The following is a 20,152-nucleotide window of genomic DNA, read 5'->3' as shown; positions in this document are numbered from 1 at the left end:
CTTGAAGAAGAAACTAGGATCCAAGAAAGGAAAGTGGGCCGAAGAGCTACCATATGTTCTTTGGGCTGATAGAACAACACCAAAGAATGCAACAGGTCAAGCACCCTTCTCATTGGTGTTTGGCTCAGAAGCTGTAATACCTACGGAAATGGTGGTTCCTACTGCCAGAACAAGCATCCGTGATCATCAAGACAACAACAAAATCCTTCTCCAAGATCTGGATACTATTAATGAGCTCAGAGACCTAGCTAAGATCAGAATGGCAACATATCAATAAAGGGTAGCTGGGGCATACAACAAGAATATCAGGATTCGAAGATTTCAAGAAGTAGATCTAGTTTTGAGGAAAGCCTTCCAAAATACAACCAATCCAGCGGATGAAAAGCTAGTACCTAAGTGGGAAGGCCCCTACTTGATCGAGTCAGAAGCCGGAAAGGGGGCATATCACCTGCTGACTATGGAAGGCAACAGGTTACCAAGAGCATGGAATGCTATTCATCTCAAAAAATACTTTTTCTAATCAGGTTCAAGTATCCTCAGAAGGATCAAGGATCCTGAAATTGGTAATATCTATCCGATCACTTATTCATTTCAGATTCTTATTAATTTAAGAATAATATATTTTTAACGTTTGTCTTTTTCCAAGTTTTAAATAACAATGCAGATTTCAATAAGAGGTTCAATGTCTAAGAGGTTGGCCACCTCTCCTTTACATTTAAGGTACTTTACTATTTCCCTTGGCCTAGCCCACAATTGGATATGACCCCCGATGGTCATATCCCCTAAGGTTTAAAGGTTTTCACCTTTCTTATAAATTAGAGTTTCTACACTCTCGCCTAGAGCGCACGCTATCCAATGTATAGTCCGAGGCAGTGGGACCAGTACACGTTTAGTGGCTGACAATTTCGTTGTCTTCGGCTATATGGAGGATCCTACGATTTATGGTAGACGTACCATACCACCGGTTTATAACGTTTTCACGTTATCTCACGTTTGGGCCAAATCCCGGTTTGGGCGAGTCCCCAGTTAACATTCGTATCTTTGGGCCAGTCCTCAATTTGGGCTTGTCCCCAGTTATTTGGGCTTGTTCCCAGTTTGGGCTTGTCCCCAGTTCACGGGCTTGTCCCCAGTTACACAGGCTTGTCCCCAATTGCACGGGCTTGTCCCTAGTTTATTTGGACTTGTCCCCAGTTTGTTGGGTTTAACCCCAGTTAATATTATAAGTTACTTGCATCAGGTATCCTAAGTTCAATTACAAGAATCACAGAAGGATCAACACTTATGGTAATTTAATGGTGTTGAATATACAGCCGGAAGGGAAGTTCCCAAGGAAACTTCACTATTATATCCAGCTTGTCAAATCTCATATGTTTTGCAGGAAGTTTGATTCCAAAGGCAAAATGACAACTGTGATCTTATCACAACCGCCATTTTGGGGGCAATTGTTAGTGCACGGAAATTTGACACTGTGAATATGTTATCCTGGCATATAATATGGATCAATTATCTTTAGAATATGTTGCAGATCCTGTCAGGATCAATGATCCTCAGTACTTATTATTTATTAACGATTTTCCTTTGTTATCTTGATAATTATGGCAGGTATAACGGCTAATGACCAGGTCTAACCTATAATCTCGCTATCAAGTTAAGAAAACGCGTGGATAATGAAGGAAACAGCTCTAATTATGGAAAGGCTTGATTCTAGGCTAAAATTAGGGATATTTGTTATTCTTTTCCTATTTAAATTGAGTTATGATCAGTTAAGGGACACCACCTATATATAGTACATGTTCATAATCATCCAAGGACAAGCTAGGCCAGCAATACACACACACTTAGAAAATATTGTATCACTGATCATAATCTCCACCAATTGTAACACCCTTTATTCGATTAATAAACTTGACGGTGATAGTTTTTACCGTCCGGGGGTTTTTTGTGCCGGAGATTACTATAATCACGTACTATCCGACCAAAGATTACCTTATTAATCCTTGACCAAAGTGACCAAAGATTACCTTGTTAAGTTTTGACCGAAGGAAGATTATCGTAATCAAGGGTTTTTTCCCTCGTGATCAAATCATTGTGTTCATCAATATTTCGATTATACATTCGCTCTTATCATATTAGCACTATACCTCACTTTACAGATTTGGATACTTGATCCTTAGCAGATTTTTATCCAAAACAGGTACTGAGTTCAAAAATGGAGTGATTGAAGAATTTTGCAACAACAAAGGAATACTTCAACAATTCTCAGCTGCTAGAACTCCTGAACAAAATGGTGTTGTTGAGAGAAGAAATAGAACACTTATTGAAGCAGCAAGAACCATGCTTGCTGATGCTAATCTACCTGTCACATTTTGGGCAGCAGTAATCAACACATCATGCTATGTTCAGAACAGGGTACTAATAAACAAAAGGTACAACAAGACTCCATATAAAATCTTCTACAACAAAAAACCCAATATCAAGTTCTTCAAAGCTTTTGGATGCAAATGTTCCTTGTTGAACACCAATGATTACATGAACAAGTTTCAAGCAAAATCCTTAGATTGTTTCTTTGTAGGCTACTCTACTCAATCAAAGGCCTATAAAGTGTATGTGAAAGATCATTTGGTTGTAATTAAATCATCAGATGTGGTCTTCAATGAAAACCAATTCAATACAGTTAATGGAGCAACATGGCTCTTTGATTTAGAAAAGTTAATCAAGTCTTTCAAAATTTATCCTGAAGACTATGATGAATCCTTCTACAAAACCAATATAGTTGAAGAGTCAAACAAGAAGAATTTGGATTTGGAGAAATTGTGGAAAAAGGTTTCAAGTAAAGAGAAGGAATATACATTTATAAGGGACTCCTCTAGGGCAGATGTTGTTCAAATCCAAAATGACAATCAAGAAAACAATGAAAGTCCAGAACAAGATCAAGCAGATAATGATCAAGACAATCTAGAAGTGCAAAATGATCAAGTTCAAAATGAGGAGAACCCTAGCAACCAAGCTGGCGAAGGAGCAACTGTTTCAAATACAAGGTTTCAAGATTTGTTTGAAAGAATGAATCTAGATAACACTGGTGCATCAACTTCAAGACAGAATAATGAAGAAGCACCTAGAACTGACATTGAAACAAATGATTTGAGCATTGAAGAACCAAAAATCAATGAATCAAATCTTGCCACAAATGTGTCTACTGATGTGATTATTCAAACCCCATATGTGGAAAATAATCATCCTGCTGAACACATTATTAGCAATATACATGAAAGAGTTACAAGAAGTCACTCTGAAACTGCAAACATTTGCTTATACTCATGCTTTCTATCCCAAACAGAACCAAAGAACATTGTTCAAGCCTTAAGGGATAACAGTTGGGTGCAAGCTATGCAGGAAGAATTGTCTCAATTTAGAGACCTACAAGTTTGGGAACTTGAAGACAGGCCAAGAAACAAACATGCCATTGGCACAAAATGGGTGTTCAGAAACAAAAGGGATGAAAGGGGTCTAGTGATTAAGAATAAAGCCATATTTGTAGCTTTGGGATGTCTGCAAGAAGAAGGAATTGACTTTGAGGAGGTCTTTGCACCAGTTGCAAGACTTGAAGCAATAAGAATCTTCTTAGCTTATGCTGCCTCAAAGAATATCAGGGTATTTCAGCTTGATGTCAAATCTACTTTCCTAAATGGCAAGATAGAAGAGGAGGTATATGTTTTCTCAACCTCCAGGTTTTGAGGATCCTATCTATCCTAACAGGGTGTATAAATTGAACAAAGCCTTGTATGGACTGTATCAGGCTCCTAAAGCTTGGTATGATGAACTGTCAAATCACCTACATGAAAATGGTTTCCAAATGGGAGCTATTGATAAGACCCTCTTTTACAAAAAGAAAGGAAGAGATTTGCTCTTGTTACAAGTCTATGTGGATAACATTATATTTGGGTCAACCAATGAAATGATGTGTATGGAGTTTGAAGAGGTGATGAAATCCAAGTATAGCATGAGTTCAATGGGGGAAATGAACTTCTTCCTTGGCTTACAAGTTCAGCAAAAGGCTGCTGGGATCTTCATTTACCAGTCTAAGTATGTACAGCACATATTAGACAAGTTCAATTGTCATGATTTGAAGACATCTTCAACTCCTATGGATTCAAAAGAAAAGATGGTAGCTGATGAAAAGGAGGAGCCAGTAGATGAACATGAATACAGAGCAAATATTGGCTCACTGATGTATTTGACTGCCTCAAGGCCTGATATCATGTTTGCAGTTTGTGTTTGTGCAAGGTTTCAGTCAAGTCCCAAGGTCTCTCACATGAATGCTGTCAAGAGAATCTTTAAATATCTGAAAGGAAGACCTGATTTGGGAATTTGGTATCCAAAGAACCAGTCTTTTGATCTGACAGCCTACACAGACAGTGACTATGATGGCTGCAACATAAGCAGTAAGTCAAATTCAGGGGGATGTCAATTTTTGGGTGATAGATTGGTGTCATAGCAATGCAAGAAGCAGACAACTGTCTCAACATCAACTACAGAAGCTGAATACATTGTTGCATCTGCCTGCTGTGCACAAGTTCTCTAGATTCAGAACCAGATGCTGGACTATGGTTTGAACTTTCTAAACACCCCTATTTACATTGATAACACTGCTGCATTTTTTATTGTTAGGAATCCTGTGCAACATTCCAAAACCAAGAACATTGAAATCAGACATCACTTCATAAGAGATTGTAGTGAAAAAGGTTTAATTGAAGTTACCAGAGTTGATACAAGTGATAATGTGGCTGACATATTCACAAAACCACTTGATAGAACCAGGTTCAACTTTCTTCTGAAAGCCTTGGGAATGATCAACTTTGATGAAGTCTGATTTATGATGTGTGCTTGACTGGGCAAACTGACTATCTTTTCAAAACTTTGATTGAATGTTGTGTGTGTATATGATTGAATGTGATGTTTTTCATGTTAACTGATATGTGCTTAATTTGACTTTGTATGTGAAACTTGGTATCCTTGATACTTCTGCATAGGTATCAGTTGATATGTTTTAGTGATGTCATGATGAGTGCTTTTGATTTGTATTACTTGAATGAGTTTGATTATCTGACATCCTTGGCTAATTGTTTGATTATGTGAGTTATCTGATCATATGATGTTATTAGGATAGGCTAGACCTTGAATGTTAGTGTTGTCTGCTTGTCTTGATGATGTTATGTATGATTAAGATTTGAATATGTAGCAACTGTTTGTGTCAAAATGAGTTTTTATAATCACACTATTTTGATCAAAACATGAGCAAGTTGTTAATGGTGAAGAGATATGATAAGACTATTCAGTTCAAGCTTTAAAAAAGCTTAAAAAGGTTTTAAAGAAAAGTCTCAAAAGAATTACTTTTGCTGAAAATTAGGTCATTTGCTCAAGTCAGAGGAGCATATACTTGTATATGTTTGATCCTATCATCTACTTGTAGTTTTGAAAGGATAGCCATTAATCCAAAGACTGAAAGCATTTAGGGCAATTGTGATTTATTCTTTCACTTAAAACTATGCCATTGACTCTAAGCCTAAGGGACATATACTTATGTGTATGTTTCGTCTTACTGACTACTTGTAGACTGTCAGGATAGCCATTAACCTGGAAGCTAAGAGTAATTGGGGTGATTGAATATGTTAACTGGGAAATGATAGTACATTGACTACTTAGCCAATCATATGGATTTAATAGGCTAAAAAGGCACTTAGTAGAGTCATTAACATGTATGGTTGTTTTCTCATGATGTGTAAATCTAAGGTGATATAAACATAATGAACTTGCTAATCTTTATGTGGAGATGCATAGTTTTCTTTGAATGTCTCAAGATAAATCTCTTCAAATGATAGGCAGAAATTGATTACCCAGTCATACACGAGCCTGTTGTTATTTGGTCAACCCAAAAATGAAATATCTTTATATATGACAAAGAACAAATTTGAGAAAATTTTGAGAAAATATCCAAAACAAGGGGAAGAATAAATCAACCAAAAGTTGATAAATGTTTTAAATATTTTATCAAACAAAGAGGGTTTCAACTAGAAATACAGAGATGTTGATATAATCTGTCTCATCTTGAATGAAAGGCTTGTAAGTCCGGATGGCATGTAAGTCCACTGTTCAACCTCTATATGTTTGAAAGCAAAAATACAAAAATATTCAATAAGTTCTGTCTTACAAAAACAAATTTTTGACCAAATAGCAGGAGGTTGAATTCAAATTGGGGTGATCTGGGGAAAGCCAAATAAGCTTTGAGAAGAGATATGAGGCATCATAGCACAGTGTTGACCATTTCTGAATTAATCTTAATTGAACCTTAAACATATCACCAAAGAGATGAAATTCATGTTAAGTTTGTACCTGCTGTTAACCTGTCTACTGTCATAATAATGCTGAAAGTGAAGTATTGAAAAATCTACTTAGTCAATATGATCCCATACTTGAGATCTCTTCAGTAAGAAAAAGAAATTGTTTTGAAGAGAATCATGACTGGAATTTGATCTCTAAATGCACCATTTGCTCTTAAATAATGATCTTCAATGAAAAATATGGTTGATATTTGGTTTAAGTCAAAAAGAGTTGCATTTTGCCTTAAAAAGGGTTGAATATGTATTTTCGGGCAAGGTTTGATATTCTCCAACCTTCCCAAGCACAAAACAGTTGAATATGTATTTTCGAGTAAGGTTTGATGTTTTATAACCTTTCTGAGCAAGCTTAGCCACTTTGGTCTAAGTTTATGATTTTCGAGCATGCTTTGACATTTCGGGTAGAGTTCACTATCTTATCTAAAAATTTAGCTCTTCCGAGCAGGCTTGAATACTGGTTATGTGTGAATATGTTTACGAGCAAGTTCTTGCTTAGTTAAGACTTTCGAGCATGCTATGTATTTTGTTTGAAGGTATAAATGTTTCGAGCAAGCTTTGTGATTTAAGTGTTTGCTTAGATTAAGTTTCGAGTTGACCTTATGTTCGAGCACACGATGATTATTGTGAATATGTTTCTTTGAAATTACAAGTGTTCCAAGCAAACTTCGTTCTCCGAACATACTTTAAGTGTTGAGCACACTTTGAAATTCTCAAGTGTTCTCAACATGGTAATTTCTTACTTATGTTTTTCGAGCATACTTTGCTTGAAAGTATACTTGACTGATAATATGTGAACTGTTTATTTTTCCGAGTAAGGTTAGTAAATTAGATGTATGTTATTTGGGTGTCTTAAAGTGATTCTGAGAAAGGTTTCCTACTTGATGTTCTATACTTGATTATATTAACTTGTGATTCAGTTCTCAAGCAATCTTGTATTTCGAGTAAGCTTTCTTCACTTTAAAACTTCTAATTTATACCAACCTATAACCGAGTAAACTTTGAGTAAGTGGAATATACCGAGCAGGCTTTGCAAAACTCACCTTGACAATTTCTGAGCAAGGTTTGCTAAATTCACTAAGTTGGAGTTTGATGTTTTTAAAATGTGTAAAAAGGTTAAATGGATAAGGTTACTGTTTGACAGCTAATAACTCACTAAACGACAAAAAGCATTTAAAACCCACTTTCAAAAGGTATATAAGAGGGAGTGAGAGATATTTTTCAACATTATTTTCCCTGTCTCTCTCTCCTTCCACTGCTTACTCAAAGAAACCCAAACCGACTCATCGTATTCAAAATTAATCCAAACCCTAACTTTACCAGCCGTCTAATTCCGACTCGGTAAGAAATAATAATATGTTTTCTGACCACGATTAGATGAAAATGGGCTTTGATTATGTATTTTTACTAACACTCTGTTTTGTGTGTAGGTTGTTAATTTGTCGAAGAACAGGTTCTTAAATGACTTTTCTATCTTTCTTCTTCAATTTTATAACTTGAAATTGCTTAAAGTAATGATCTTTTGGGCTCTTTGAATGTGTTTGGTTGTGTTGTTCAGATATGGTGGACGAAAATGTTCCACGATACTTCTTTGAGCAGAAGCACAACATGTGCGCTCTTCTACAAGTCACGCCAGATAATGAAGAAGTTGCCTCAATTATATGATGGTTGCAAAGATCAAACATTCAGTTTGAATTGGCCGCAAATCCAGTAATTTACCGGAACCACTCATTGGATTTTTTGAACTCGGCAACGTTGATGGATGATGTGAATGGCCGATGAATAGAACCCACTGGTGCTAATCAGGAAATACGAGTGGATGAGGCCGTGATTCGGACGTGCCTACAACTGAATGATGATAGCCCTAATCCGATCCATCTTACAACTGCTCAACTGTACAAGATTTTTGTCAAATGTATGGGTTATCAAGGGAATAAAAAAAGATGGACAATTTCAGAAGGGCATGTTCCCCACCCTGTACAGATTTCTGATTCATCATATAATACAAGGGTTTGCCCCGAGGAAAGGGTCTTGGACCCTCATGAGCAGGGATTTGGCTATTGCCACTGTTGCAGTATTATTTGACTATCCATTTAACTTTTCAAGAATGATATTTGAAGGATTAGTTCAAAATTTGGAAAAGCCAACCAAGCAAAAGTTCTTGGCTTATCCTGGATTCCTGCAGATAATTTTCAATCATGAGTTGGAGAACTTACCAACTACATGAATCACACACATCCCGCAAAATCCAGACACATTTAAAAGAATAGAGAATCTGGCTAGTACAAGCAGATTTGATCCAGAAGAAGTGTATGAAGATTTGCCCTGGTTGATGTTTGATGATATATTGATACCTCAGTTGCATGTGTTATTATCTGAGGATGAGGATGTTGGTGGAGGAGGTGATGAGAATGAAGGGGATGATGATAGTTCTGATGATGATGATGTTCCTGGAAATTTGGAAGGAGGAGATGCAAATCTTAAGGTCATTGCACAACCTCAGGGGGAGCATCAAATATTACCAGAACAGCCACCTTAAACACCACCACACCAACCTATACCCATTGACCAAACCAACCAAACTCCACCACAATCACCACCTCAAATATCCCAAATATCACTTTATCAAACATCAATTCTAACCCCAACCCATACTGAACCATTACACCAATCCCCACCCCTAACCACAACACAATCACCACCAAACAACAACCCAATCCACACAGATACATTCATTTCGAGCCCACCTCATACCCATACCCAAACACCACCTCAAACCACAACCCAAACCACACCTGAATCAACTACACCACCCACTTTCACCATCACCCACACCAAAACCCTTCTAATTCCAAACATCAATCCACTACCATCCACCAGTGAAAACATTCTTGAAGATGCCAACCCAATAATCCCTCAAACCACTAATCAAGACCAATCTGAACCTGAACCTTTCTCTACCTCACCACCAATAACCCCTCATACTGGTACCTATTTATTTGTAAGAAACTTGGATCTAATGTTGGGAAATGCAAGGTTAAAGGTGAGAAATGAGGAGGTAACAAAGGAGAATTTGGTACTACTAGATAAGTTGGCCCGGGCACTGATGAAAATTCAAACCCTGGAGTAGGAGGTTGAGAAGACCTCAGCTGCCCCAAAACAGGGGGAGAATGTTACTGAGCCAACTGATGCTATTGGGAATATTGATGAACCGATATTGGAGGGTGCAAGTGTTAAAACAGCTGATGTTGATGGGTTGACATGTACTTTAAATGCTTATGATGAAGATGAGGATAGTGAAGAAAGGAGGATGTTGAGTATGAGGCTGACAAATCTGATGTTGAAGAGCAAAATTATGATGTTAATGATGAAGTAATGAATGTTGTATGGAGAGATGAGGATGATGAGGTGAGAGGAGAAGAGGAGACAGGGGATGAAATTGAAAAGATGAATGATGAAGAGAATGTGGCTACCAATGATGTGGCCACTGATGTTTTTACTGACATTCAGACTGAAGCTCAAACTGAAGTTATCAATGAAGATGATGTTGCTACTGAGGAGCTGATACTTACTGAAACTGAACAACCTGAAAGCTCCAAGAGGGTAGAGTATGATGAAGAGTTGGAAGCACTAGAAAAAGAAATTGATGACTATCAGCAGTCTGAAGATGAGGAAGATCTGAAAAGGAGAATGGATAAAGGAAAGGCAAAGGTCTATGAAGAGGAGTCTGTTAAGACATATATTGTGATAGATAGATTATTGGATGAAGAGGAAGAAGCTTCTGCGGAGAGAATTTGAAAATGTTGTAAGAGAAACAAGGGAGAGGGAAATAATAGCCCAAACCTTGACTCCTGAAGAGTTAGCATAGCAGGAAGCATTGATTGATCAAGCCAATGTTGCCAAAATGATTAATGATGAAGAGGCTGATGATCAAGTGGTTATTGAAGCATTGATTAATCTGAAAAGAGTTGAGGAAGTGGAAAACTCTTTGGCCATGGTGGTAAGCATGTTTCAACCTCAGAGTCAACCAGAAAAAGAATCAACTGAAACTGCCGAGCCAACAAATGTGAATACAGAGATTATGGTTGAAGAAGAGATTGGTGAATCTATTGCCTCAATGGCAGCTAAGAAATGGGTTGAACGAGTTAAAGAAGATATCAGACAAAACCCAACTGATAGTTGGCCAAAAAGGAAATATATGACTCAATCTCATGATACAATTCATCAAAAGAAGGAAAGACTTTCCAATCTATATGAACAATTTGCATAAAAAGTCAACAGGTTTGCAAAGACCTACATGAGAAGAAAAAGGGCACATGAACAATCAGAGCAAGAAAAATCTGCCAAAAAGGGGAAATGAGATGATCAGAACATACTTTGTAGAGACCCCTGATGATGAAGCAAGTCCACTGAGGCCAGTTCCACTACAAACATTGAGGCCTGAAGAATTTTTTCAAGGAGTGCCTAATGTACAAATTCCTGAAAATCCAACTCCTGATGAGCCAAAGATTGATGCTGTAGATGATACTACAGAGGAGGAGGATGAAACTGATAATGATGAGGAAGATGATCAGGGAAAAGGTGCTGAAACTTCTAATATTGTGTCCCCACAAGTCACAATGACTGATGAACAAAGGACAAACATTGAGCAAAGTCTGTTGGATGCTAAAAGAAAAAATCCTTTGATTGTGAAATTAAGAAGCTTTGGCATAAGCTTTGAGACCTTAGCTGATTTGAATGATGATCAGTTGCAGAAAAGGTTGGAGAAAAATAGAGATGAAATCAAGAAGAAAATGGAACAAAAGAATAGAGATGCCCAAAAATACAGAGAATATTTAAGGAAACATGGGTATTCTGAAAAAGATCTGATTCATTTCAAGTTTGAGAAAGTGAGAGAAGCCTATGAAGGAAAAAGGGAAGAAATAAAAGAAAATTTTGTAAAAGAAAATGAGGAGGCTGAAAAGCTGGAGGCTTTGAAAGAAAAATTTGGAGGAAAGTGTGGATACTTGTTGGAGAAAGGAATGAAACCTGGAATGGTTGAATGTTTGGACAAGACCACAGTTGAATCCATTTTTAACAATATGAAAAGAAAGGTAAAATTAAAAAGGGTACAACCTGAGCCCTCATTTGAGCAGACCAAGAAAAATGAAGATGAACCTCCTACAAAGAAGAGAAGAATCAGGATTCTGAGGGAGAAAATGAAAGAACAATTTCAAGAGAAAGCAGATGAAACCCCAATCCCAAAGGAAGTCAAACCAGAACCAATAGATGAACCTATTGTTCCTTGGAAAAATGAAGAGATGATTGAAATTTTGAGAGGGGTAGTGGTAAACCAAAAGGGAATGGATGTTAATGCTCTTAATGCATTGAATAAACATGAACTTAAAGAACTCTTTTATATGCAAAAGGCTGAATGGGAAAAATTTCTCTTGGAGGGTGAAAATCCAAGAAGCTTTGTTGATGGAAGATTTGTTCCTGCAGGATTAGTGAAAGATCCCAGAATGGCTGAGATGATCACAAGACTTTCAAGAGATGCTAGTGAAAACTTTGCTGATCTGATTTTTTATCCTGGTGAATTGATTGAGTTCATGTATATGAAAGCTTTTGCAGTAACAAGGCCCAGCAAACCGATGAAGTCTATCCCAACCAGGCCTTCTGCATCAAGGCAACAACCAACAACACACAGAGGTGATTCAAGCAGAGTTGAATCACAAAGAACAACAAGACCACAATCACTTGTGGATCTTCCAAGAACTCTGTACTTTGAGTCAGTCTCTCAGTCTCTGACAGTGATAATGGAAAGCAAACAGTTGAGAGACATTATTATGAGAGATGACTTTGCTGAGTACACTCAAGAATAGTTGGAGAAAATGGCCACACTTGATCTGTATGACTATCATGACACAACCAAGTTGGCTGGGAGATAGCAAAATGAACTCTCCAAGTATCTGAAAGATGAAGCTAACAAGGGATTCCCAATTCTTAAAAGAAAAGAAAAGCGGGAAGTTGACACAACATGATAAAACAAGAAGGGCTGCAAAATTGAAAAAGATAAGAAGTGCTGAGTTGAACTATCAGCTGAAGGTCAAAGACAAGAATCCAGTGTCAAATATGAACATGTGCATAAGATTGGAAAGAAGAATGACATGCCCAAACTATATTGTGCAAAAGAATGGCATTATTGCAGAAATTGAATACAAAGAAACTACAGGCCATTATATTCTTCGCAATTCGGATGGAATTATATTGGGCATAATTAGAAGAGATGAAGACCTGACCTACTTGCACAGTGAAGATCTAAGAGATATAAGGGATTTGGACATTCCAGAAAGTCACATTCATTACCAAATACTTTCTATCTTTAGACAAAGGGAAGGAACTGTGATTGTGAATCGAAGACAAGCCTACTACAATGCAAGAAGAAGATAAAGATCCTTAGAATAGGACTTGCTTTGTAATGTCCACGGACAGCTTTTGATTATGTAATCATTTGATTTTGTAATTAATATGTAATTTGATTTTGATTTGATGTGTATTTTGACTAAGTGTAAGTAACCTTAGGAATGTTTTGGGACAGCTGAGGTGTTCCAATCTAGGGGGGAGATTTGAGTCAATATTTAACCTAAAAATGATCATAAGGAAGATTGGAATCTTCTCAACCTCCTCAGAAATCGCTAAGTATGGAACCGAGCACACCTATATCCAAGCAGGGTTTTACTTAGTCGGGAAGGATGTTTTGCCTATCGGGCAGAGTTACCTTCTTGATGTCTTCTTTAGTGATAATCCGAGTAGGGTTCACTACATCTAGCAAAGTTGTTCTTATCGGGCAAGGTCTGCTTAATAAAGAGGAATCCTAGCAAGGTTCAACTCAAAGCATGCTACAGTGTACCGACCACACTATGGTTGCTTAATAAGTTATCTAACAAATGAGTTGAAGGGATTCCTGAAGAACATTATGGTAGTAGGATCTTTTCGGGCAAAGTCTGATAAGGTCAAGAAGATTGAAGTCTACCCAGTGAGAAGTTTCCTTGGTGAAATACTCTTAAGTAAAGTCTACCTGGACAACTGTATCCAAGCATACTTCAAGGTTACCAAGTCTAAAGGCATGCGGAGCACAAAGTCTACTCGGAAAAGTTTACTGCTACAAGGCCAACTCGGAAAACTTGTTTTACACTTAGTATAGTTTTGAATATGTAATCTGAATATGTTTTAATCATTAGGGTTTCTAAAAGGAATGAAAGTTGTCTTATGGTGACAGGCCTATAAAAGGAATAATTTAAGGGACGCCTACCACGGAATACGGATTTGCCTTTACGCTTTTCAGATAAGATCGAATATTCCTGAATTAAGTGTGACGGTTGTACTAGGTTATCATTGAATATACATTCCAACAAAAAAACCCTAATCGATTATCATTTGTATGAATTACTTTATATAAATGGAAATCTTTTGAGTTATTGTTCGTGTCTGTTACCTTTATTAACCTATTAGCAACAAACCTTGTTTATTTCTGATTCCACCGTTAATAAACAAGAATCTTTCCTTATTTAGCAATCCATCATTAACCTTTTTGTCGACACAATATGAGTGGGCTATGACACTGTTATTAAATATTGAGTGATTATTCGGGACCGACACTTTAAGTTAAGTTGGAAGGTTTGTCGGTAATATAAATGGTCATTCGTTCAAATAAAAATCGCTTAAAATGTATTCAATTTAAACAGCATATGTAAACATGGTAATGGATTTATTAATATCAACACAAATTTACAAATATGTAATGATATTAATATAAACTATTATAAAGGCGTAACAAAAAAAAAAGAAATACACATATGGATTACAAAATTATTGTACATAGTATGGGCGGTACATGACAACATTCAAACCACCCACGTTTTCTTGATACAAGCTTAATTAGTCCCACGAACTAATTGGGAAATATCGTTAGCAATGTTCTTCGCGTCATTTGAGATACCAAATAATCCAGCACTCGCAAATCCAACACAATAAAGACCATATTCTCCTTTCCAATGATTTGGAATTTTATGCTTTGGCATTCCTTTATTGTTAAAGAGCCCTCCATCATCCTAGTTAATTTAAAAAAATGTTAAGATTCAAAGAGAAAAAAATGACAAGTTATTAAACAATATGTAGTTAGTTTTTGTTACCTTAAGCCATTTGCGCACAGTGCTTTTAAAGCCAGTTGCAAAGACAATGGCATCATATTGTTTCTCCTGACCATTAGTAAATTTGATTTGATCGTATTTTATATCTTTAATTTCTGGCATAACCTTTAAGATGGAAGAATTAAAACACAACCGTTTAAAAAGTTGTTTAAACGTTATTTGATGTTATTACATAATAAGGAAGTTTGCCTCAATCTCTCCTGCTTTTATCTTTGAAATTGTCCCAACGTCAGTTACAGGTGACTGCCCGGTATCTTTTTTAAGCGAAAATGGCCCTTTAAGTGGCATTTGTATTCCATATCTGTCAATATCTCCATATAACAACTTGCTCAACGTTAAAACCATCTTATCTACAAAAGTGCACGGGATATATTTTAATAAATACATTCCAAGTTGCATCAACTTCTTGGTTAGCACATGTGTCTGTTACAATAAACACAAACTGAATATTAAAACTAATATATAAAATAATCTTAATTTAACGCGCTTGTTCAAATTCAAATGTCACGCCATAGAGTGTTAATGTGCTTACCGGGCTACAAATAACGATTGATGTTTGAGCACCCCAATTACACAAATCGTATGCAATTTCCATGCCAGAATTTCAAGCACCAACAACAAGCACTTTTTCATCTCCCAATTTCTTTCCGTTTTCATACTCACTAGAGTGAATGACTAACCCCTTGAAATTGTCTAAACCATAAATTTTGGGAATATAGCCTTCACTATTTTCTCCGGTTGCCACCACAAGAAACTCACCTACATACTCCTCGACCAAACCCAAAACGCTATTTTTGGCGGTAACCACCCATTTTTGTGTACTCCCATCATACTGCGCACTCTCAACACTACGTTGGTACAATGGGTCTATGTTGAAATGATAAACGTAGTTTTGCAAGTATTGAACAAACATATTTTTGGGTACAAATGTAGGCGCAGACAACAGAATTGCCATATGAGGGAGTTGACAAAATTTTTTGGCCAAGTGAAGCTTCAAACGATCATAAGCTTTCTTTTGCCATAAAGATGCATAACAATCTTCCCTTTCAAGAACAATATTTGGGATAGAAAGAATATTGAGGCATGCTGACGTTGCAATACCGGCGGGTCCTGCTCCCACTATAACAACCACAGTCTCTTGCTTCATTTTTCTTTAAGCTTGTTGATATGATTGTTGTATCTCAAAGTATATGGTTATAGATGATGCACTATATGCACATACATCCTTTATATAAAAGTTACAAAAGTATAAACAAAGTTAATTTTTTTCTTTAACTGTCTAATGTTTTGGCGCTTAAAATTCAAAATGCTACTAGTTCTTATTAACCGAGTTGTTCCATCTTCATTGGAAACAAATTTTGAGAATTTGTATATTTGACTAGCATGTGTTCATATTGTGCCAATTAATTTATGTATTTTACATACATAACTTTTTAGATAATTTGTTTCCTTACTTTGAATTCTATCTTTAATTTGTTCATACTGTGCTGCCTAAAGTATGTTACATTATACATTTTAGAGATTTGACCTATATTTTATGATAAACCAAAGTGTGCATTGTACTAGAAACTAGAAAGGTGTGATTTACAAGGAAAAAATTTTAAATCTCAACTTATTTTAAAGACGATCATATATGCAAATTAAGAAAAAAAAAAGCTACATTTTTCTTTTTTACATGGTCAAACCTGCCGGTCCAATAACCAACTGATAGTTGAAACGGGCTTGAGACAGAACAATGTTTCTTTAAAAATAGGTCATACAATGTGGAGTTGACCGTTAGTAATATTTGGTTCTTGTTTTCTTCAGCTATATATCATTAATTTGACAGACGACTAACGTCGTTAGTGGAGAAGCTGATGTGTACATTTATTTAACTGTGCTATATATATGTGGGTTCCATAAGGCCATCTCATCTTCTTATTCACCATACTAGCCCTAGCCACCTCCATCGTCACCCACAAACCTCTACCTCCACCACCGTCGACCACCACCACCCATCATCCGACTCTGAAGGTTTTTAATTGTATCAATACGATCTGGAATAGATACTTTTAAATTCACATAGAGTGTGGTAGAAAGGTAATGAACATAAACCCAAATGAAGGTGGTGTATTCGTGGCTATATGTAAATAACTCTACATTTTAAACATGTATTTTAAGTTAAGTTAGGAGGTTTGTCGGTAATATATTTGATCATTCGTTCAAATAAAAATCGCTAAAAATGTATTAAATTTAAACATCATACGTAAACATGGTAATGGATTTATTAATATCAACACAAATTTTAAAAATATGTAATGATATTAATATAAACTATTATAAAGGCGTAACAAAAAATAAGAAATACACATATGGATTACAAAATCATTGTACATAGTTAAGGCGGTACATGACAACATTCAAACCACCCACGTTTTCTTGATACAGGCTTAATTAGTCCCACGAACTAATTTGGAAATATCTTTAACAATGTTCTTCGCGTCATTTGAGATACCAAATAATCCAGCACTCGCAAATCCAACACAATAAAGACCATATTCTCCTTTCCAATGATTTGGACTTTTATGCATTGGCATTCCTTTCTCGTTAAAGAGCCCTCCGTCATCCTAGTTATTTAAATAATGTTAAGATTCAAAGAGAAAAAAATGTCATGTTATTAAACAATATGTAGTTAGTTTTTGTTACCTTAAGCCATTTGCGCACGGTGCTTTTAAAGCCAATTGCAAAGACAATGGCATCATATTGTTTGTCCTAACCATTTGTAAATTTGATTTGATCGTCTTTTATAACTTTAATTTCCGGCATAACCTTTAAGATGGAAGATAGAAAACACAACCGTTTAAAAAGTTGTTGAAACGTTATTTGATGTTATTACATAATAACGATGTTTACCTCAATCTCTCCTGCTTTTATATTTGAAATTGTCCCAACGTCTATTACAGGTGACCGCCCGGTATCTTTTTGAAGCGAAAATGGCCCTTTACGTGGCCTTTGTATTCCATATCTGTCAAGATCTCCATATAACAACTTGCTCAACGTTAAAACCATCTTATCTACAAAAATGCACTGGATATATTTTAATATATACATTCCAAGTTGCACCAACCCCTTGGTAAGCACATGTGTCTGTTACAATACTCACAAATTGAATATTAAAACTAATATACAAATAATCTTAATTTAACGCGCTTGTTCAAATTCAAACGTCACACGGGTGAGTGTTAATGTGCTTACCGGGCTACGAATAACGATTGATGTTTGAGCACCCCAATTACACAAGTCGTATGCAATTTCCATGCCAGAATTTCCAGCACCAACAACGAGCACTTTTTCGTTTCCAAATTTCTTTCTGTTTTCATACCCACTAGAGTGAATGACTAACCCCTTGAAATTGTCTAAACCATAAATGTTGGGAATATAGCCTTCACTATTTTCTCCGGTTGCCACCACAAGAAACTCACCTACATACTCCTCGACCAAACCCAAAACACTATTTTTGGCGGTAACCACCCATTTTTGTGTACTCCCATCATACCGCGCACTCTCAACACTACTTTGGTACAATGGGTCTATGTTGAAATGATAAACGTGGTTTTGCAAGTATTGAACAAACATATTTTTGGATACAAATGTAGGCGTAGACAACAGAAATGCCATATGAGGGAGTTGACAAAATTTTTTGGCCAAGTGAAGCTTCAAACGATCATAAGCTTTCTTTTGCCATAAAGACGCATACCAATCTTCCATTTCAAGAAAAATATTTGGGATAGAAAGAAGATTGAGGCATGCTGACGTTCAATACCGGCGGGTCCTACTCCCACTATCACAACCATAGTTTCTTGCTTCATTTTTCTTTAAGCTCGTTGATATGATTGTTGTATCACAAAGTATATGGTTATAGATGATGCACTATATGCACATACATCCTTTATATAAAAGTTACAAAGTATAAACAAAGTTAATTTTTTTCTTTAATTGTTTAATGTCTTCGCGCTTAAAATTCAAAATGCTACTAGTTCTTGTTAACCGAGTTGTATATCTGACTAGCATGTGTTCATATAGTGCTAATTAATGTATGTATTTTACATACATAACTTTTTAGATAATTTCTTTCCTTACTTTGAATTCTATCTTTAATTTGTTCATACTGTGCTGCCTAAAGTATGTTACATTATACATTTTAGAGATTTGACATTTATTTTGTGATAAACCAAAGTTTGCATTGTACTAGAAACAAGAAAGCTGTGATTTACAAGGGAAAAATTTTAAATGTCAACTTATTTTAAAGGCGATCATATATGAAAATTAAGAAAAAAAAGCTACATTTTTCTTTTTACATTGTCAAACGTGCCGGTCCAATAACCAACTGATATTTGAAACGAGCTTGAGACAAAACAATGTTTCTTTAAAAATAGGTTATACAATGTGTAAGGCCCAGTTACCGGTAGCCCTACTTTCCTGTTGGATTTACTCATAAACGCAGTTCTAAATATCAGAGTTAATTAAAACATTCGCGGAATATAAAAACTTTCATAAAACATTTCATAACAAAACACATCTTGTCTTAAAACGTCATCTTGTCTTTCAAAATAAACAAAACATTAAACTTAAACGTCTTGAGTCTTCCGATGCAATAGCGAACTTAACATTGACGAAGTTAAACGTTCAGCGAACTTAGCATTAGCGAACTTAACATTGGCGAAGTTAAACAGTAGGCGAACTTGTTCAGCGAAGAACTTATACGTTTAAGCGAACCTGTCAGACTTGCCAACTTGCTATGCTTAGCGAACTTGCTGTGGGCGAAGTTACCCAGCAGCAGCTACGGCTCATCCCAAAACCTCAATAATTAGTCCGTTTTCAATGTGTAATATATAGATAAGATGTTAATAATTCTCGCAAACATTCCCTTAGCCATTTTTGGACAAAACACGACCCGAAAGTGCGTAAAGTTTGGACCTTTAGATTAAAACACTCAATACTAGGTTTAAGGGTTTATTTTTAAACGAGCCATAGCAGTCGTAAGTTCGTTAAGTTCGTCTCTATAATCAAGTTTACAACTTTACGTTCCATTTACACCCGATCTAATCTCGTTCTAAGTTTCAAGGTTAAACATTAATAACAACGTAAACTTTAAGGTAAAAGACATACCTTTAGTGCTCGTTTGGATCTCGTTTAACCTAGTTATGAACTCTCAATCTTGTATATAGCTCGTGTAATAACGATCTAATCCCAACTAGCGTTCTCTTGGACCCGGACCTCGCTCTCTCTCTCGGCGGCCGTATGTGGTGTAGTGTATGTGTGTGTTTTTGAGTGTGTAGAGATTAGGATGGAAAGAAATGAGGATTTAGGGTTTTAGGATGGTTTAAGGGGTATTTATATCTCTTAACACCCATGGACCTAAGGCCCATTACCCTTTTAATCCATCTTAATTAATCCAAGTCCATGACTTTTCTTTATTTAATACTAATTAATAATTTAACACCCGACAACTTAACACGACTTTCTTTATTTAATATTAGGATATTTTAGGATGTCACAAGTCTTCCCTCCTTAAAGAGGTTTCGTCCCCGA

At 36.1% G+C, this 20,152-nt stretch overlaps 1 protein-coding gene and 1 pseudogene across 1 annotated transcript; both read right to left on the bottom strand.

Moving 5' to 3' along the window:
- Positions 1-14,305: 14,305 nt before the first annotated feature.
- Positions 14,306-15,728, bottom strand: LOC143619009 (putative indole-3-pyruvate monooxygenase YUCCA10; annotated as a pseudogene).
- Positions 15,729-17,010: 1,282 nt separating this feature from the next.
- Positions 17,011-18,328, bottom strand: LOC143619008 (putative indole-3-pyruvate monooxygenase YUCCA10). The gene is made up of 5 exons (XM_077091050.1): positions 17,816-18,328; positions 17,670-17,707; positions 17,474-17,585; positions 17,267-17,332; positions 17,011-17,187 (listed from the first exon to the last, which is right to left on the bottom strand). Exons 1-5 carry the CDS (start codon positions 18,326-18,328, stop codon positions 17,011-17,013), a joined length of 906 nt encoding a protein of 301 aa, XP_076947165.1.
- Positions 18,329-20,152: the final 1,824 nt, after the last annotated feature.

This window comes from Bidens hawaiensis, unplaced genomic scaffold (genome assembly GCF_021521415.1).
Source record: "Bidens hawaiensis isolate Kalapana, Puna unplaced genomic scaffold, B.hawaiensis_p1.1 tig00002343_1, whole genome shotgun sequence".
Classification (NCBI taxonomy): Eukaryota; Viridiplantae; Streptophyta; class Magnoliopsida; order Asterales; family Asteraceae; genus Bidens; species Bidens hawaiensis.
Note: the sequence above shows the minus strand (reverse complement) of the source record. Positions and strands in the feature narration are given on the sequence as shown.

Excerpts from the sequence above, each read along its gene's own strand:
- LOC143619008 (XM_077091050.1), bottom strand. The coding sequence starts at position 18,328 with ATGGAAGATTGGTATGCGTCTTTATGGCAAAAGAAAGCTTATGATCGT. Across the intron at positions 17,586-17,669 it reads GGGTTGGTGCAACTTGGAAT|ATATGGAATACAAAGGCCAC; the intron begins GTATATATTAAA and ends AGATCTTGACAG. Across the intron at positions 17,333-17,473 it reads TAAAAGCAGGAGAGATTGAG|GACAAACAATATGATGCCAT; the intron begins GTAAACATCGTT and ends ACAAATGGTTAG.